This window comes from Cyprinodon tularosa, unplaced genomic scaffold, assembly GCF_016077235.1.
Source record: "Cyprinodon tularosa strain WSP-4 unplaced genomic scaffold, ASM1607723v1 ctg4, whole genome shotgun sequence".
Classification (NCBI taxonomy): Eukaryota; Metazoa; Chordata; class Actinopteri; order Cyprinodontiformes; family Cyprinodontidae; genus Cyprinodon; species Cyprinodon tularosa.
Genome location: NW_024039118.1, coordinates 2532970 through 2551313, shown reverse-complemented (window position 1 = coordinate 2551313; position 18344 = coordinate 2532970). Strand labels below are relative to the sequence as shown.

The window sequence follows — 18344 nt, the reverse complement described above, 5'->3', positions numbered from 1 at the left end:
TCCGCTGCCTTAATTACACAACACAATGGCGATCCGATCTGCCTGTAATCTCCTAGTATAATAACCCCCCCAACCACCGGCACCTCACACCATTCCCTCCCTGCCTCTAATTCAATATAAATGTAAATTACCTAGAGAAAAGAATAACCAAATCTCATTTTATTTACATGACTAATCACAATCAAAGTCAGGCAGATGAAAAATGAATGAAATATATGGCTGGAGTTTGAATGAAAGAGGGGGGGTCTGTTTACCTTAAGGGTATCTGGTTTATATCATCCTAGTTTTTTCTTTTTGTTTACATCAATACACCTTTTGGACCCATTCCTAACGTGCTGTAATTTTAGTTTGTATCTCTCTCTCTCTCTTCTGTCTGATTGTGTTCAAACAGCCAAGGGCATCAGAAGGCAATATGTTTTTCTCTTTTGCAACGCACACATCTCATGTCAAAATGGACAGGAAAAAAAATGACTTTATGTTGAACACCTTAGGCTATCCATCCAGACAGCGATAAGTTTAGGTGTGATTCATTCCCTCTGTGCTCACACCCACAGACATCGCCCCCCAAGACCCGTTTGAGGAGGAGTTTCGCAGCCGCAGACACAACACGCTCCCCAGTTTGGGCCTGCATCAACGCTACCTGAGGAACTCCGCCCAGAACCCCTCTGAGGAAGAGGAGGATCACAGCCAGCAGAGCATGGGACTAACGAGAGGTCCGCCCTGCTGCTACTGCAGGCCTGATTAATTATCAACACACAGACCTTTGCTTTAAAAAGTCCTAATGAGGATGGCTAATTGTGTGCCTTTGTGCCTGATGGCCAAACAAAGTACAGCGATGAAAGCTGATTGGCAGATGTAAACACAGAAGACAGAGATGTTCATTAGCCAGCTCTGTTTTACGTCGCCGCAACAACAGGAGGTCACCATCCGCCCCCTGTTTTTCTTTACGGGGTCAGGAAGTCGGTCACTAAAGCTGAACAATTACCCATAGCCACCGAGAGTTTTACATATGGCAGCTTCATTAGCAGAGGAGGGGACCTTTAACTTCAGCGTGCATAGTTCCTGCTGAGATGCAAACAAAAGTCTGATCCTGAGAGATTTAAACCAACATTCCTTTCTGAAGCTCACAGTCAATTCAGCAGCAAGGTCTGATGAGTCAAACCCCCCCCAAACATATAGTTATTAACTTCTCTTATTAACTAAATTTCTCAGTTTTTGTACAGTTAAAAGTTAAATGAGGGCTGATGGAGCTGTAAAAGCAAAATGGCCTCATTTTGTGAGTAAAATTATAAAATGTTCTCTTCGTCCTTCACATGCAACATCTGAATTCCTGTATGCAAATTGAATTAAATGTTTGATTAATTGCCAGCACAACGGTTAAAAATGCAGTCTTACGCATTAATTAATCCTTCCCTGAATCAAATTTAGATGTATTTTAATGGGATTTTTTGTTGAAAACCAGTGAAAGTGAAAAAATTATTAACTTGATAAAAATAATAGCACATTATTAAATAAAATTGTATGTGTTGAACTAATTCAAAAGTCACATGATTAGTTAGTTAATGAATAAATATATCTGCTTTTGCAGGTAACATAGAGGACAAACAGGATCCTGATGATCAGCGCCAAAGTAAACAGGTTGAGGGGCAAACAAACTTAGGCTCTAAAACAAGATCCTAAATGTTCCAATAACTGGATGCTCAATTAAAATAAAAGTTTGGAAAAAAAGAGGTTGTTGTAATTCTGAAGGAACTGCAGAGATGCACAGCCTGAGCTGAGATGGAAGTGTTTGGATCAAACTATTCATAGAATGGCATAGTCAAAGTCCAGACCTGGATCTAATTGAAAGCATCTGTCGGAACCTAATAGACTGATGTTCACTGTCTTCCTCCTTTCCAATTTGACTTAGTTTTTTTGTAAAGATAAAATGTCAAAAGTTTCAGCCTTTAGATGTGAAAATCAGGTTAAGAAAGATTTGTGGATGACTTTTCAGGCTTTAATATTTGTAAAATACCGTAAGCCATTTTTGAATTTGATGGTTTCTCCAATATCCACTTTTTTCAGTTTCTCTATCAAATAAAAAATCCCAATAAAATCCATTCACGTTTGTGGTTTTCACACGACAAATAGTGTTTTCACAAGGTGTGAATCTTTTCTGCCAGCAAATGTTATCTTCAAAAAGGACTGCCCATATTTATTGACAATAATGTTTTTTTCTGGTGTTTTAAAGGACACGTGGACACCAAAAGGAAGAAACTGTGGCTGAAGGAAGCGGAATCCAAAAAGAAACGAGCTCCTCGACTCTTCCCACGTTTCAGTGGTTTTGGTACCTTTTTTTGAACAGTTCCTTGTTATATATGGCAGCTTTGCCTTCGGCTGTACGTGGCATTAGAGACCCAACGGCTCCACAGCTGCGTCATAGCTCTATTTTTTTCTATTAGTTGTAGCACGAAACATTGTGTCCCTGCTCGTTTTATTAACTGAAACATCTATTTGCAAACGAGAGATTTTTCTCTATAATATGATGCTTGTGCACTTCCCATTCAAATTGCACCTTGAACAATAACCAGTATGCCCGATACTAAACCTGCCTCTTTTAATTGAAATAATAAAAAAGTTTATAAGATGACAGATGCATAGCTAGCGCAAAAAATGTAGAAGAAGTATCTTCTTATTGAGCTTTCTTGGTTTCTGCTTGATGCTTTATACATATTTGAAAAGGTTGAGGTGGAAGAAGAATCACAGGGGCAGCTCTGTTTGAAATTAGCAGGAAGTTTGTGACACTGCACAGCATGTGAGAGTCAGTGAAGGTCAAACCATTTAATGGATCCATCTTTAATAAGAGACAAAGAGGAAGACGGAAGACTGGAAAATGTGAGAGGCACAAAGGCTTACGGCAGTATTAGAAGACGATGTATGAACTCTGAATTACATTTTTACACAGCATGAAAGGACACTATTACCACTCTTAAATACTACTTTAGGGAATTAATTGTGTTTGTGAATTCATTGTGTTTGTAAAAGTTTTCTCATGAAAAGTTTTCCTTATTTGATGAATCCTGACAAACGCAATAGTAATGTTCAGTTTTTATGGACTCTCATAAATAAATGCTTAAACGGAACATAAATTGTGTTTTTCTGTTATGTTGAGATGTTTTAGAAATAACTAGTTTTTATTTTTCTAGCAGAGGTTACTATATTATTTTAAATGTGCTGCTATTTGGTGCCATGCATTATGAGAAGGTTTTTATCAGAAGTATAACAGGCATAACTGACCCTCCATTGTGCCAAACAGTGGAAATTATGTGTTTTTAATCATATTTACTGTTTATTTCAGTCCAAACCCTCTGCTCCTGTTTGTTGTTAAATAGCTCAATGTTAGTCTCATCTGAACCCTAGTAAACAAAACAGAAACAAAGGGAATGGGTCAAAATGTTGTAGATATCTGAGCCAGATTAAGTCGCATTGTGACTCCTGAAATCCATAAGTTAGCATTGTGATTTATTCAGTGCAGCTTGCCTGCTCTTCACCAGGCTATCAGCCTGGCTTACTCAAACCAAGGTGCCGTATCTATTTAGTGACACCGATCAGAAACCAATTACTTCTACTTGGGATCATTATCCCGTGGTGGCAAATTTTAAGGGACAGTACCACCATCTACTGTGGCTGGCCTGTAGGCCAGAGTATTTGTCAAACCAAATTTATATTCTTATAAATAATACCATTCCACTTAAAAATCTAGTGGCTACTGTCTGCATCAAAGAGATACGTTTAGTCACTGATTTTGTTTTCCTTTCTGCATGTTGGGGTATTTGTTATCAGTCTACATTAAAAACCACTCATATTTATTATTATATAGCCATGTACTGTAATAATCATAACAATTATAAGGCAGCCTATACAATTATTGCCTTTATAATGTGGACATTGTTACTGTTTGATATGTTTTTAAATACACCTATGGTCCTAGGTTTAAGAGAGAGGCATTTAATAGACTATAGCTGCATTTAGAGGATTATAGAAAGGCTCATATTCTCAGAAGTATGAGCGTTACTGTTCTTTTTAACAATGACACTTTGAGACCCAACACTGCAGACTGCTAGGTCTCAAAATTGAACATTGTGCAGCCTTTACCGTTACACAGATGTTCTATGTTGGGCTCAGGTTTTTTTTGAGAAGTAATTCTCATATGCAGTATTTTTGAATGTGTGTATTTTTCATTGAAATAATATAAACACATCTTTATAACCTTCCTTGGCCACAGAAAATTAACCTCTTCAAGGAGGGATTTTACTCTATTGCACTAAAATAGGCAACACATCACCAAAGAAACTTTAGAAGAGGTCGACTACATTTTAAATATTTTCCGTACAGGATTTCTTTAAGTTATCAATAAGATATAATTCTGGGAATAACAGAATTTAGTAAGAGAACTGCTTTTACATTGCTTACTTTCACCTGGCTTAAGGTAGCTTCACCTGAAGGCCTAATCCCCAGCCTATAAGCACTACCCATAAAGGCCCCTCCATATTAAGGGCTGCCCCAAACCTTTAGTGGGTAGAGTAAGTCAACCGTTCAGCCCCTAGTCTGCATCAGTGGAAAGGCGACCTAATGACAGAGGAAACACTTGTATTTAAATACAAGTTCCACTGGTTTGCAACATCTTTGTCAGACAGAAAACCACAAGTTAGGAAGAAAGAAAAAAGACGTCATTGATTCCAAAGGGGAAGGTCCTCTTTGAAATTGTTTATTTTGACTGAATAAATGTATTATCAATAAAGGGGCAGATGATTAATTCCATGTCAGCCCGGTTCCTGGTTTGGGACTGGGTGGTAAAGTCTGGCTTGGTGATTGTGGAAGCCAAGATGGACAGACTGAGAGACCTCAGGGCTGCTGGTCTCCTCCACAGAACCTGCCTCTGTTCTCCCCTTGTGAACCGTGTCTCTGATGAATACGGGACTGCTCTGCTTGTCATGTTTGTGTTGCTGTAAGCGCCACCATTAGATTTTCAGGGCAATACCTTCATGGGAGCATTTTTCTGTTATAAGCAGGAAGAATTAGGGCTCCAGAGTGATCAGAGGTGTACTTTATGAAAAGTGAGTTGTTGAAGGCATCAGTCAGTATGGCACCAAAAATAATGTATTTTTATTTCCAACCGGGAATGCTCTTTTTAATTAATAGCTGTACCAAAATTGATTTAGATTTTCAGAGGGAATGTTTGGCTCTGCATATAAAGAAGATACCAAATATACAAGAATATTTCTATATTTTTGCCAAGAGCAACAATAAATGTGAAGACTCCATACAGTATCTCCTGAACCAAATGATTTGGAGAGAAATAGTAATTTGCAGCTTTTGACGTACAATAACAATTTTAAGTAGGTTACGGAAACCACACAGTTAATATTTTTAAATGTGAGTTAATCATGTCCAAAAAATTGCACCAAACTATAGGCATCAGCAGACTGAAAATAGACTAATGAATGAAAACCATACGTAATTAATCTATAAACTGTCAGTACTAAAGTACACAAATATAGTATACAAATAGACATTTAGCCAAAGCTATATCTGTGTTAATTTATATACACCCAAAGTAGTGTTTTTCTCCTCTATTTGTGTTTCTTGAGGTGAGCATCACTTTGCATAACAGCTAAATATTTAACCTTTTTCAGTAAGTAAATGGGTTTGCTGTTTGGTGCTTAGGAGGTGGCTTCCATTGGGTTAATCAGCCTGTTTTGTGTTGAAACATAGCAGGCAGCAGCTGATTACATGTGAAACAGAATGAATGAGCTTACTGAAGAAATGAATTCAACCCCAGGGTGAAGTTATATGGACCAACTCTTTCAGGATTCATACATCATAACTATACTGTAGTTTTATCAGTAATAGTACCAATAAATCATCATTATATTTTTGTTTAGTCAAGCTTTGCACTTGATTTTTAACAGCATTAAACACTGAGATGATGTTTATAGGACACCTTGAAGCTTCTGGTTAAAGGTATAGTGGAGGATTTTTGCAAATTTTTGAAAAGACCCACCCTCTCCAGTTTAAAAAAAATGTAAGCATGCACAAGCCCATATCTCCTTGTGCAAAAAGTCGTTGCATCACGCATGCAAGCTTTGCAAAAGAAGATTTGCAGTTCTTCCACTATGTCAGATTGACCACCGGTAAGTGAAAATGGGGATGAGCATATAGGACTCACTTATGTAAACATATCACCAGAATGATTGACAATTAGGAGGCCCACTTATTTTGATGATCCACCCGGAAAAAGATCATCTGCTATACCTTTAATGTTCCTTTCAAAGGTGTGAACATACATTGAACCTTTAGGCATTCTCTCACACTTTGATCACATTTTAAACCAATTATTTTGAGATTTTAGGTGATAGATCAACAGAAAGGACTACATAACTATTTCTGCTTGCTCTGTCCTCCAACAACTACTAACAGTTTAAGCATTTTCTCTGGTTACAGGGTATTTTGGTTAAGATTCACTGACCTAAATGTCCATTGTCCTTGAGCAAAATCCAAAAGAGAAAAAGAATGTTTATGCAGAAATCTAAGACAAGTCATAAAAGTATTCGCTAACATATGGGGTTAGGTAACATCCCATTCCTAATCCATAGGGATTAAATGGGACATTGGTGGATCCTTTGCAACTATAAAAGCTTCAGTCCTTCTGGCAAAGGCATCCACCTGGTTTAGGAGTGTGTTTATGGGAATTTTTGACCACCCTTCTGGAAGCGCATTTGTGAGGTCACACACTGATGCTGGACAAGAAGGCGTGGCTCTCTAATTCACCCCAGAGTTGACGTCAGGGCTCTGTGCAGGCTGTGTCAAGAAACGAGACAGATGGACCCAGTATTCAAGGTGAGACAGCCGGTAGCAAAGTTCAAAACATTTATTAAAACAAAGACATAAACAGACGGAACAAAAGTGGAGCTGCTGAGGAACTGCAGTTCGCGGCGACTGCAGGAGGGGGGCGGGGTTATGGGAGAAACACAGGTAAGTGACCACAATTATCTGACAGAAGCTGATAATCTCAGTGAGTCACTTACCAACTCCATTGAAGGGGGTGTGATCCAGCTGATGGGCTGACCAACTGACGCGGCGTGTATCACCCAGAGTATCCCCGGTACTGCAACCCTGGACTACTAGCAGGAAGCCTATCAGAATCAGGGGCAGACAGATCAGGCAGGATCCAGGAATCCAAGAGCTCCCAAGCAGGTTCAGAGTCCGACGGAGTCCAGAAGCGTGAACAGGCGGACATGCACAGAAGCAGACAGGCTCAGATCCAGAAGGGCAGGCTCAGTGGTCGAGGGTAGCAGAGACGGGACGTGGAACCAGAACTGGATGCCGGAAACTTTAAACTGGTCTCCACCTTGGAGCCAGGCTTACGGGGATAAAAACGAATTCTCCCCGTGCATCGAGCCAAAACCCTGAGGACTCAGCAGGGGAGGAACAGTGAATGATCAGGAGACGAGACGGACACAATACCCTCTTTTCACTGGCCGCCATGATCCAGGACATGAACAGTGGAATAAACTAAACAAACTCAACAGACAGACTAACGAGAAACAAATAATGATCTGGCCCAGAATGCTCAAGTTGAATATATGAATATAAAGCAAAGGAAACAGGTGAAAGGAATAAATGATAATTGCAGCAGGGAGGGAAAACAGCAGGTGTAAGAAATAAACAATTAATGTGGAGGAATCAGGCCAGATCATGACAAATGGACCTTGCTTTAAGCTCTGGTGTACAAAGTTGGGAGAGCATGGAATTGTCCAAAACAGCTTGGTCTGCTGGAGCATTCTAAGTTTGTTTCATATATATATATATATATATATATATATATATATATATATATATATATATATATATATATATATATATATATATATATATATATATATATTTTTTTTTTTTTCCTGCAAGTTCGGGTCCTCTACCAGAGGCCTGGGAGCTTGAGGGTTCTGCACAGTATCTTTGCTGCTCCTAGACCCACACTCTTACATACTATGTTATCATGTATAAATCTCATGTGTAAATGGCAACAGCTAAATTAAAATTTGTGACATTTGAGCCCTTTCTTACTGTATGTATGAATGTATACAAGTTGGTCTCCTGGGAACAGAAAGTGAATGGTGCCTGAGACCAAACACTCTGAATTTCCCCATCACATGTGCAGTGCCTTAGAAAGAGCAGTTTTCTTGCATTATTTTGAATGAGCCTGCCTGCAGTGGTTTGTATTATTCATACCCAGAACTCCTGCACATGACCCAGGAACTCATTTAGACCTTATTCCCATGCAGCGAGCGGTCTCTGAGGGTTTAATTAAAGTGTGTCGGAGCAGTAGCCCATCTCCTGCCATTGCCTTAAAGTCTGAAGTCCTGGCAAACACTCCTCCTGCTGACTTCCACTCAGAGGACATCTACATCCTGAAGAGCAAAAAAGGCAGAGTAGTAAAGCACCGCTAAGCTCTTTCATGTCAACCATTTCCTCCCGGAGAGAAAATGCCACCTGAAGTGGAGTGGATCACCTATTGACAGCAGTGAAAACAGAGAGAAATTAGGTCACAAGTATGCATGCAACACTGACAGGTAAATGTGAATAAAAAGAGCACAATACTGATTCACAGGATACAACTAGCTCTACTTCTGAGGAGGTTGATTGGTTCTTACATAGATGAGAACAAATTTTGTTTTTTTGCACCTGATTTCACCACTGTGCTTTAGCAGTTGCAAAAGCTTTGATTAACTCTTTTGTGATATTCTAATATAGTGAATGTGTATGTCGGTGCACATGAAGAACTATAAAGGAAATGGCGGACCCCCCCCCCCGCGCATGGACCAGCAGGGCGGGGGGTAAATATGATCAAGGAAAATGATACGCCTGGCATAAAATCAAATACAAACAACATAAAAATAAAACAATAAGCCGGTCCCATCCTGGCGTAATCGGAGACAATGACAGACTAAGTGTGCTCCTGATGTCCAGTCTGCTCCGTAGCTTTGTTTTGGTCGCTGTAACCTGCAGAAAATCCTGCTTCACAAAGATAGGATGTTATAGATGGGAGGAGTCTTGAACTGAATTCACCTGTGTCAAGAGGCACAGATGCACCGACTGATGTAATTGGGAGAGAATACTGCAATTTTTTATATTTTTCAAAAAAAAAAATAATTTTTTATTTTTTTTTCTGTGCGGCCCGGTACCAAATGACCCACGGACCGTTACCAGTCCGTGGCCCGGTGGTTGGGGACCGCTGCTCTACAGGACATCCATCCTGCCTACAGCTCTTAACACCTAAAATAACTAAGCTACAATAGTTATGACAATATAATTTTTTTCTCTAGAATCAATAAAGTATTTATTTAATTTCAACAATAACTACATAACCTGCTTCCTAAGCTGTTAAATGCTCAATATAAAAAAGGAATCAAGCTCATATTTCAGAATTAGTTTCAATAAAATACCTACTTATAAGAAAAATCAACACAATAACATATATGTGTCAGGTGTGGTGGAAGTTAGTTGAGGACCCAAATGCAGAAATGGAAGGAGGCAGAGGTGAGTTTTGCAGAATTAATAATGATCCAAAGGAAACAGAAGCAAAAGTCTACAAACAAAACACTGAAAACCAAATCCAGGAAACATCAGGGAAAACACGCATGAGGTTATAAGAAATTATGAGTAACCAGCAGAGTGACTGAATAGGAGGAGTATATATATGGGAGACAGAAACATTGGGAGGACTAATTAGCAGATGAGGAAGAGGTGTGGACAGCAGAATTTTGAAGGGTGCTAGTGGAAGGAGACTGACACAAGAGGGCAACAGAGGGTAGACAAGAAATACATGAGAACTCAAATACAACTAGGAAACAAATAAAAAATGAAAATGAAAGCAATAAAACTCAAAGAGAAACTTTAAAAAAGATGGTGGGTCCACTTGGACTGCCACTTTGAAGGACACTAGAGAGCAGATGGGCGGCGGGTCCTCCAGGACCGGCCCCACGCAGGACACAGGACAACCACGCAGGCAGGATCAGAAGTAGTAGGATCAGAACCCAAGGCATTCGACAGATCCCCAGCGGCGGGAACAGGACCTGAAGAGTCAACCTGACCCTTGGCGACAGTAGTTGAGGCGTCAGTCGGAATTAGTCTTCTTGGTCCCCATAAAAAAAGTCCCACAGAAGCATCCCCTTGATGTAAGGAGCTCTGACTGGAGGAGATGTGGTCCTCACTATGTGGACCACTCCACGACTCTCAGCTGTCGGGACAGCTGAGAGTCGTGGAGGTGGATGCAGAGACGACGAGGAACTGGTGGACGTCTAGCCTGACCCACCGGAGCGGCCGAGTTGGTGTCAGTCCAATGCACTGGAGGAGCTGTGGTGGCGTCAGGCTGATCCTCGGCAGGAACAACTGAGGGTTTTTTTCACTGGTGAGCACAGTGTTTTCGCTGGGAGGGGTTTGTTGGCAATGAGGAGACTGTTTAGGGCAATGAGGAAGCGGGAGCAGTGGGTGCAGCAAACAAGGCGGACAAGCAGGTATATGGAGGTCTAGGTGGAGGTGATAGGTCGAGAAACTGAGCTGCAGCGGCTTGTTGGTTCCACTCAATCTCCTCAAACAGTCCAGTTATTTCAAGAGCAGCTAGAAGCTCAGACTTTCTCTTGCAAATCTCTTTTAGCTCACTGGCTGGAGTTACCCTCTTCCAAGGTGGATGGAAAGTGGAGATGTTGTCAAGGTGAGCCTTAAGTGCTTAAAAAAATCAGTGTTGTGCTTCCACCCGGATGGGCTCTGCTGGGTCCATTTCCAGCTGGTTCCTACTCTCAGGTGCGGTGCAAGTTAGTTGATGACCCAAATGCAAAGACGGAACGGAGGCAGAGATGAGTTTTGCAGATTAAACAATGATCCAAAGAAAACAGAAGCAAAACACGCATGAGGTTCTAAGAAAAAATTAGAACCAGCAAAGAGTGACTGAACAGGAGGGGTATATATATGGGAGACAGAAACAATGGGAGGATTAATAAGCAGCCGAGGAACAGGTGTGGACAGAAGTATCTAGAAGGGAGCAAAGGGAAAGTGACTGACACAAGAGGGCAACTGAGGGTAAACAAGAAATACACGAGAACTCAAATACAACCATGGAAATGAAACCAATAAAACTCAAAAAGAAACTTTAAACAGAACCAAAACCACAGGAATATGTATATAAACACACATATAAAAACTAAAATAGGGATATACAGATCATTAGGTATATGTAGCATGTGTATGACCAACTGTGTTACCAGATTCATCTGACTAGAGCACATACAATGGAATAAACCCTTATATATTACTTTCCTTTTGCAACATTTCACTGGTTTAGTGCTTTGCCTGCAGGTCTCTAGTACTTCAAAAAGATCTTCAACAGTTAATACTGTGCAGGGTATTTATCGTGCATATGGATGGCTAAAAAATGTTAGATAAAAATATTTTGTTATATTTTGCACAGAAGATGTTCAACAGAATAATGTAGTTTTCTGTGCTTTGCTGTGTCTAAACTTGAAAAACCCCTATTGTGGATCAGCTGTCAGACAGGGATTTAGGACTAACTGAATTATTTTCCCAGTAGTGCACTGAGCAGATTAGAGGTGAAGGAGTGTTTTATCAGATGTTAAATGTAGAACAAATTCACACTTCCTCGTCTAAAACTCTTATGTAAATATTTGTCTCTTAGTACCAAACTATCAATTCTCAAACACTATTTACATGAACCAGTATTGTATTTTTTAAGTGACTTTTACTTTACAAATGAAATGCAAACAGTTTCCCTAATCTTGATGGATGGATTCCTTGTTTCATTTAGATGTTTTAGAATGTGCTGAGTCTCCCCAGAAAAGCAGTGTTGTTTGTGCCTGTTTTCAGAATTGAAGAATTATTATTACCAGCCAAAACTGCAGCCTTGAATTTTGTACTTGTTTACAAGTTTGACCAGCAGCACAAATCCATGGTATTTTAAGAACTGCGGCAGTACAACGGACTATAGCCTGAAGGAAGTGTGAGAGTACGTAAAGCTCTTATCAGACCGAGCTCCTGTTTTTCTGACAGCTACAGAAACTTTGCCGGACAGCCTGAGTGCCACTTAATCCATGGATAGAGGAGACTGAAGCTCAGCAAGGAACCTGAGTTAAAAAATGTACTTATTGAGGGGTCACAGTTTGCAGGGGATACAAAAAAGACAGCTTTGATTGGCTTTTAAAAAGCAACATGACATTGTTTGAGGGAAAAGGGGACTAAACAGTTATTAGGCATTAAACATTTTTTTTCCATTGCAGTTTAAATAAGCTATTGTGCTATTATAGTTCCTCTGATGAAAGAAAGCCAAATGGAGTCTAATATGTAGTTTCCATATATATGGCTTGTTATGTGTAAAGGTGAAATTAACACTGTATATCAGCCTGAAAACATCATTCCTACGCTGAGACATGGTGGTGGTACCATCATTATGCTGTTTCACTAGCCCGGGTGCCATTCCGAACTTAGTCCCGCCCACAACGTTTGAGGTCGGGAAGTTCGGTCTGGCATTGCTCAATAGTAGCGCGAGTATGCTCACACAATATCTGGCGGGCCAATCAAATTATCAGGGCAGGCTTTATACGATGATGGACAGATGATCAACAGTAACGTAATCAACCACATCACCAAAGCGCGCTACGGTGACAACAACAATGGCTGCCGCTGGAGAGTTGAGGTGAGTAGATTCTGCTATTAGGTCTGTTCTAGAAGATATCGACAGCAAATTAATTTTAAAAGAGGAACAGAGAAACGCGATCAATGCTCATCTTCTTATTCTAGGCGTGCAACTGCACGCTTTGGTTTTTGTTGACAACAACTATGCGTCGCTTAACATACGTCACGCACTCACGTCTCTCTTATTGGTTGTAGGTCTATCAAATTGAGTGCAGAGGCATTTTTTTTCCTGGTTCGTTCGAAACATGCCCCATAATCACAGCTCTATGGAGCAGTATCAGACTCATATTCTGACTAGAATTGAGTAGGACTACGTCAGGCTACTGTTTCACAGGAATAAAAACAAAATGACGGTGGATAAGATGGATTAAGACAAGTACAGAACAATCCTGTAAGAAAGACTTTTAAAGGTGTCATAGACTTGAATCTTAAGTAAGTGTTCCCCCTCCAGCAGGTCAGTGACCAAAACCTTACAGTCAGAGTGGTTTGAATCAAAACAGTTATGTGTCAGAAAGGCTTGGTTAAAGCCCTGAGATGTTTTTCATCCAGTGAGATACAATGCAAAGAGAAAAAAGAAGGGAGAATCAGTTTTCAGATGTTCAAAGCTAAAGTTGCCATTCCTTAAAAAAGACATGAGGCTGTAACACGCAGTGAAAGGTTGCTCTACAAAAAATTGTGTCAGGAAAGCTTAAAAAAACCACAACATACTTTTAAACATTTTCTCTTGATTTTAAAATTTGCTCAAATATGCACCACTTTCTGTTAATCTATCTCAAAGAAACCCCCATGAATATGCAGAATTTACAAGACAAGGTGTAATAAGCAAGTAACTAATTGAGAATCCTACTTTATCTTGTTCATTCCTGCTGCTTGAGGCCTCAAATTAACAAACCTTGTTTTATAGTATAGCTTTAAATTGTTTTTAACTAAACATTTTCTGTCTAAATACTTAAACATATTTGTCTCTTTCTCATGTATTACACTTATTTAAACTCTTCATATCTTGATATCTCTCTTAAAAAAAAAAAAAATCTCTGAAGCAATTCACGTCGAAACATGAAATCCTGCGGCTGCAGGTTTGAGGATAGTTACTAAAGGTGTAGTATAAACCTTTCCTGGAATAGTTTGACAACCAACAGAAACTGAATATATGTTTTACCCTCAAATGCTGCAATGATACTCTGGGAACTAAAACAATCCAAAATGTGCTGGGAGATGAGACAGTTTTCACGTAGAAGCAGCAAGCTGATTAGAAGCCAAATCTGAATTCAGAAAAATGCAGAAAATTCCAACTGTGAGACAGAAATATGAAATGGACAATCTACAGGCCTATTTAAATGACAAAAAAACACAGCTCTCCTGCTGTGTGCAATCAGCACAAAAACATACAAGCAGCGACTAGATGAAACAATATGTAAATCACCATGTGCTGCCTCTGAAAGAAACATTCACTCCCCATATGCGGAGGCTGTTGACACAAATATTGTGCTATTTCAACTTCCCCCCCCCCACAAAGTATTTATGATTTCCACTCTCACAGTGGAACAGAAATCTATAAGGCGTATTGTAGATTAGACCGGCTCTTATCAAGAACATGCACTTTGACTAAGTGCACCAACAAACAATGCTATGATAGAGTTATTTACATTCAGTATCTCTAAGAAGGCTTGTGTTGTATTAAAGAACCATGCAAACTGTTTAAGTAGTTATTCCTCTGTGGCATTCATCTTAAAGTTAATATTGTCACCACCACAAGGCTGGAATATTTCAATGCAACATACAGTAGATGTTTTAGAGCATTTTATCTGCTCATTTTTTGAATGAAAGGAAAGCCACTCTGCTTCTGCAGAAAGAGCAAAAACACTCCAGTGGATTGCAAGTTATCATCATAGACCTTTTTTTTTTTTTAAAGCAGAAGAAATTATTTCCTTGAAACTTCAAATAAGACCTATCCAAGATCAAACTAGGGTCAAAATGCTTCTTTAATATTGATAGATAATTTTAAGGAAAGCTGGTGATCAAACGTGAAACTCTGCTGGATTGCCAACATGTGGGAGGATTCAGAGGGAAATCACTGCCCTCTGATACACTGACACAAGTAGGGTATACAGGTGCTGGTCATAAAATTAGAATATCATGAAAAAGTAGATTGATTTCAGTAATTCCATTTAAAAAGTGAAACTTGTATATTATATTCATACATTACATACAAACTCATATATTTCAGATGTTTATTTTGTTTAATTTTGATGATTACAAATGACAACAAATGAAAATCTCAAATTCATCATATCAGAAAATTAGAATATTACTGAAGACCAATAAAAACAAAGGATTTATAGAAATGTTGGCCAACTGAAAAGTATGAACATGAAAAGTATGAGCATGTACAGCACTCAGTATTTAGTTGGGCCTCCTTTGGCCTGTATTACTGCAGCAATGCGGCGTGACATGGAGTCGATCAGTCTGTGGCACTGCTCAGGTGTTATGATAGCCCAGGTTGCTCTAATAGTGGCTTTTAGCTCTTCTGAATTGTTGGGTCTGGTGTATTGCATCTTCTTCTTCACAATACCCCATAGATTTTCTATGGGGTTAAGGTCAGGAGAGTTTGCTGGCCAATTAAGAACAGGGATACCATGGTCCTTCAACCAGGTACTGGTAGCTTTGGCACTGTGTGCAGGTGCCAAGTCCTGTTGGAAAATGAAATCTGCATCTCCAAAAAGTTGGTCAGCTGCAGGAAGCATGAAGTGCTCTAAAACTTCCTGGTATGTGGCTGCGTTGACCCTGGACCTCAGAAAACACAATGGACCAACACCAGCAGATGACATGGCACCCCAAACCATCACTGACTGTGGAAACTTTACACTGGACTTCAAGCAACGTGGATGAAGTGCCTCTCTTCTTTTCCTCCAGACTCTGGGACCTTGATTTCCAAAGGAAATGCAAAATTTACTTTCATCAGAGAACATGACTTTGGACCACTCACCAGCAGTCCAGTCCTGTTTCTCTTTAGCCCAGGCAAGACGCTTCTGACGCTGTCTGTGGTTCAAGAGTGGCTTGACACAAGGAATGCGACAGCAGAAACCCATGTCTTTCATACGTCTGTGTGTGGTGGTTCTTGAAGCACTCACTCCAGCTGCAGTCCACTCTTTGTGAATCTCCCCCACATTTTTGAAGGGGTTTTGTTTCACAATCCTCTCCAGGGTGCGGTTATCTCTCTTGCTTGTACACTTTTTTCGACCACATCTTTTCCTTCCATTCGCCTCTCTATTAATGTGCTTGGACACTGAGCTCTGTGAACAGCCAGCCTCTTTAGCGATGACCTTTTGTGTCTTGCCCTCCTTGTGCAAGGTGTCGATGGTCGTCTTTTGGACAACTGTCAAGTCAGCAGTCTTCCCCATGATTGTGTAGCCTATAGAACTAGACTGAAAGACCATTTAAAGGCTTTTGCAGGTGGTTTGAGTTAATTAGCTGATTAGAGTGTGGCACCAGGGGCCATCAATTTTGAACCTTTTCACAATATTCTAATTTTCTGATATGATGAATTTGAGATTTTCATTTGTTGTCATTTGTAATCATCAAAATTAAACAAAATAAACATCTGAAATATATGAGTTTGTATGTAATGTATGAATATAATATACAAGTTTCACTTTTTAAATGGAATTACTGAAATCAATCTACTTTTTCATGATATTCTAATTTTATGACCAGCACCTGTAAATGTTAAGTTGAAGGGAGAGGATATATGGTTTCACAAATTAAACATTGTAAAGTGTGGCATACATTTTCAATTCAGCCCCCCTTCATTAATAAATAAAATCCAATGCAAATAGGCGGTGGGGGTGGGAAGGACAAAGCAAATAATAACAACGTTAAAATTATTATTATTGATAATTATAACAATGATAATAATAACCATAATAACAACGACGACAACAACAACAAGACACCTCTAAAGGGCACCAGACGCACCGTCCAAAGTTGACAGACAAGACAAAAGATGGGGTGGGTCCTCGGACCCGAAGACAGATGCTCTTCGGCTGTGAATATGTGGCGCAACCTTCTACGGAAGCGCCATAGAGAGCGTTCTGATGAGCATTGTCCTCTTCGGATTGCTGAACCATTAAAAAACTCAAAATCGAGTAACAGACTCTACATCACACTGATAATGCCAAACCAAAAAGAATTTGACTTGAAATGTTTTTTTCTACTGAATATTTTATTTGTCTTGCCGCTTCCACATCAATGCAGTTTGCAAATTTTTTCTCTCACGCTGTTCACCTCCAATCACTCGCTGCACTATACTTCTAAGCTGCTCTGTGTACACAAAGTGACAATAAAACTTCTGCCGTATGTTTCTTCTCTTACAATATTCTTAAAATATTCTTAAAATGTAAATCTGAAAAAACATCCTAAGAGTCTCCTCCAGAGCTGGTTCCTGCTGCTGATTTGAACGTTGCCCCCAGAAAGGCGTAGAGGACAGGGTTCAGGCAGTAGCGGAAATGGGCCAATGCCTCGGGGACGGAGAGCCAAGCGCACACCCGTTGCTGAGTCTCAAGGTCAGCGTGCACTGCGTCCAGCTTCAGAAGGATTTTCAGGATGACGCCCAACAAGTACGGCAGCACGCAGCCGAAGAAGCGGAAGAAGAGGAAGGCCGAGGGGGAGGAGGACAGCCAGGAGACGACGGCCCAGCAGCAACTGAGGTTCACCGGCACAAGCAGCACAAAACCCGCCGGGAAGCTATGCGAAAGGAGGGCCGCAGTACACTTGCGAGTGCTCTCCACCGGGTAGACTCTCTTGCAGGTGCCCTTCAAAGAGAAGCGGGTGAAGGCCAAGTCAGGTGTGTTGAGTGGGGCCGTACCTTGCTCCCCTACCCGAACCGGATCCTGCTCAGCCCGGCTAAGGGGGCAATATCCGCCCCAGGGATTGTCGCCAACAGCCTGGTGTTTGCCCTTGTGGTGACTCACTAGTAGAACAGGTGAGTGTATGATCAGGACTCACAGCAAAGCAAATCGAAGATTTCCAATCCTAAAATGCTTCATTGTACTTGCAATTATTTACATATTCAAAACTATACCTCAACACACCCTGACTATGGATGTTTTTTTAACATAAAACATAATCTTGTCTTTACCCAGGCTTGACTTGCTCTTTAAAAAGATACATTGCTGTTCTTATTGCTGCCATTCAATATAAAATGTGTCTTGGGTAAGCTATGTACTTCACACATGGCTTCAGGTAAGTGAGGAGCATACCAGGGCTCAGAACTTCCAATCTTTCCTAGATCCTCTACCACATTTCCAGGCTTAACTGTGGGTGTGTGGGGCCAATGGAAGCTAATGGTACAATAAAGGTACACATCCCTAACTGTAAATACCCCAAGGTCCATTTTAAGCATATTTTCTCCTTATGAGTCAAAGTTTTATCTGATTGGGCTTTCTGACTAGATTTGTATGATTTTGGAGTACTGGAGAATGGGTATGCAGTGTACAATCTATCCCCTGAAAACACAATTTCCATCTCAAAGACCCTTCGTCCATCTGATACAGGAAGGGTTCTCATGAGGATTTTTTTACAAGATGAATCCATTTTTGAGC

At 40.2% G+C, this 18344-nt stretch overlaps 1 protein-coding gene across 1 annotated transcript in view; it reads left to right on the top strand.

Annotated features, from left to right (window-relative positions):
- Window positions 1-2495, top strand: part of dnajb6b (DnaJ heat shock protein family (Hsp40) member B6b) — a 50691-nt gene extending 48196 nt beyond the window's left edge. The window contains exons 9-10 of the mRNA XM_038297923.1: window positions 555-713; window positions 2231-2495. Coding sequence (XP_038153851.1) covers window positions 555-713; window positions 2231-2340 — 269 coding nt within the window. The 3' untranslated portion in view covers window positions 2341-2495. The remainder of the gene's footprint in view (window positions 1-554; window positions 714-2230) is intronic.
- Window positions 2496-18344: the final 15849 nt, after the last annotated feature.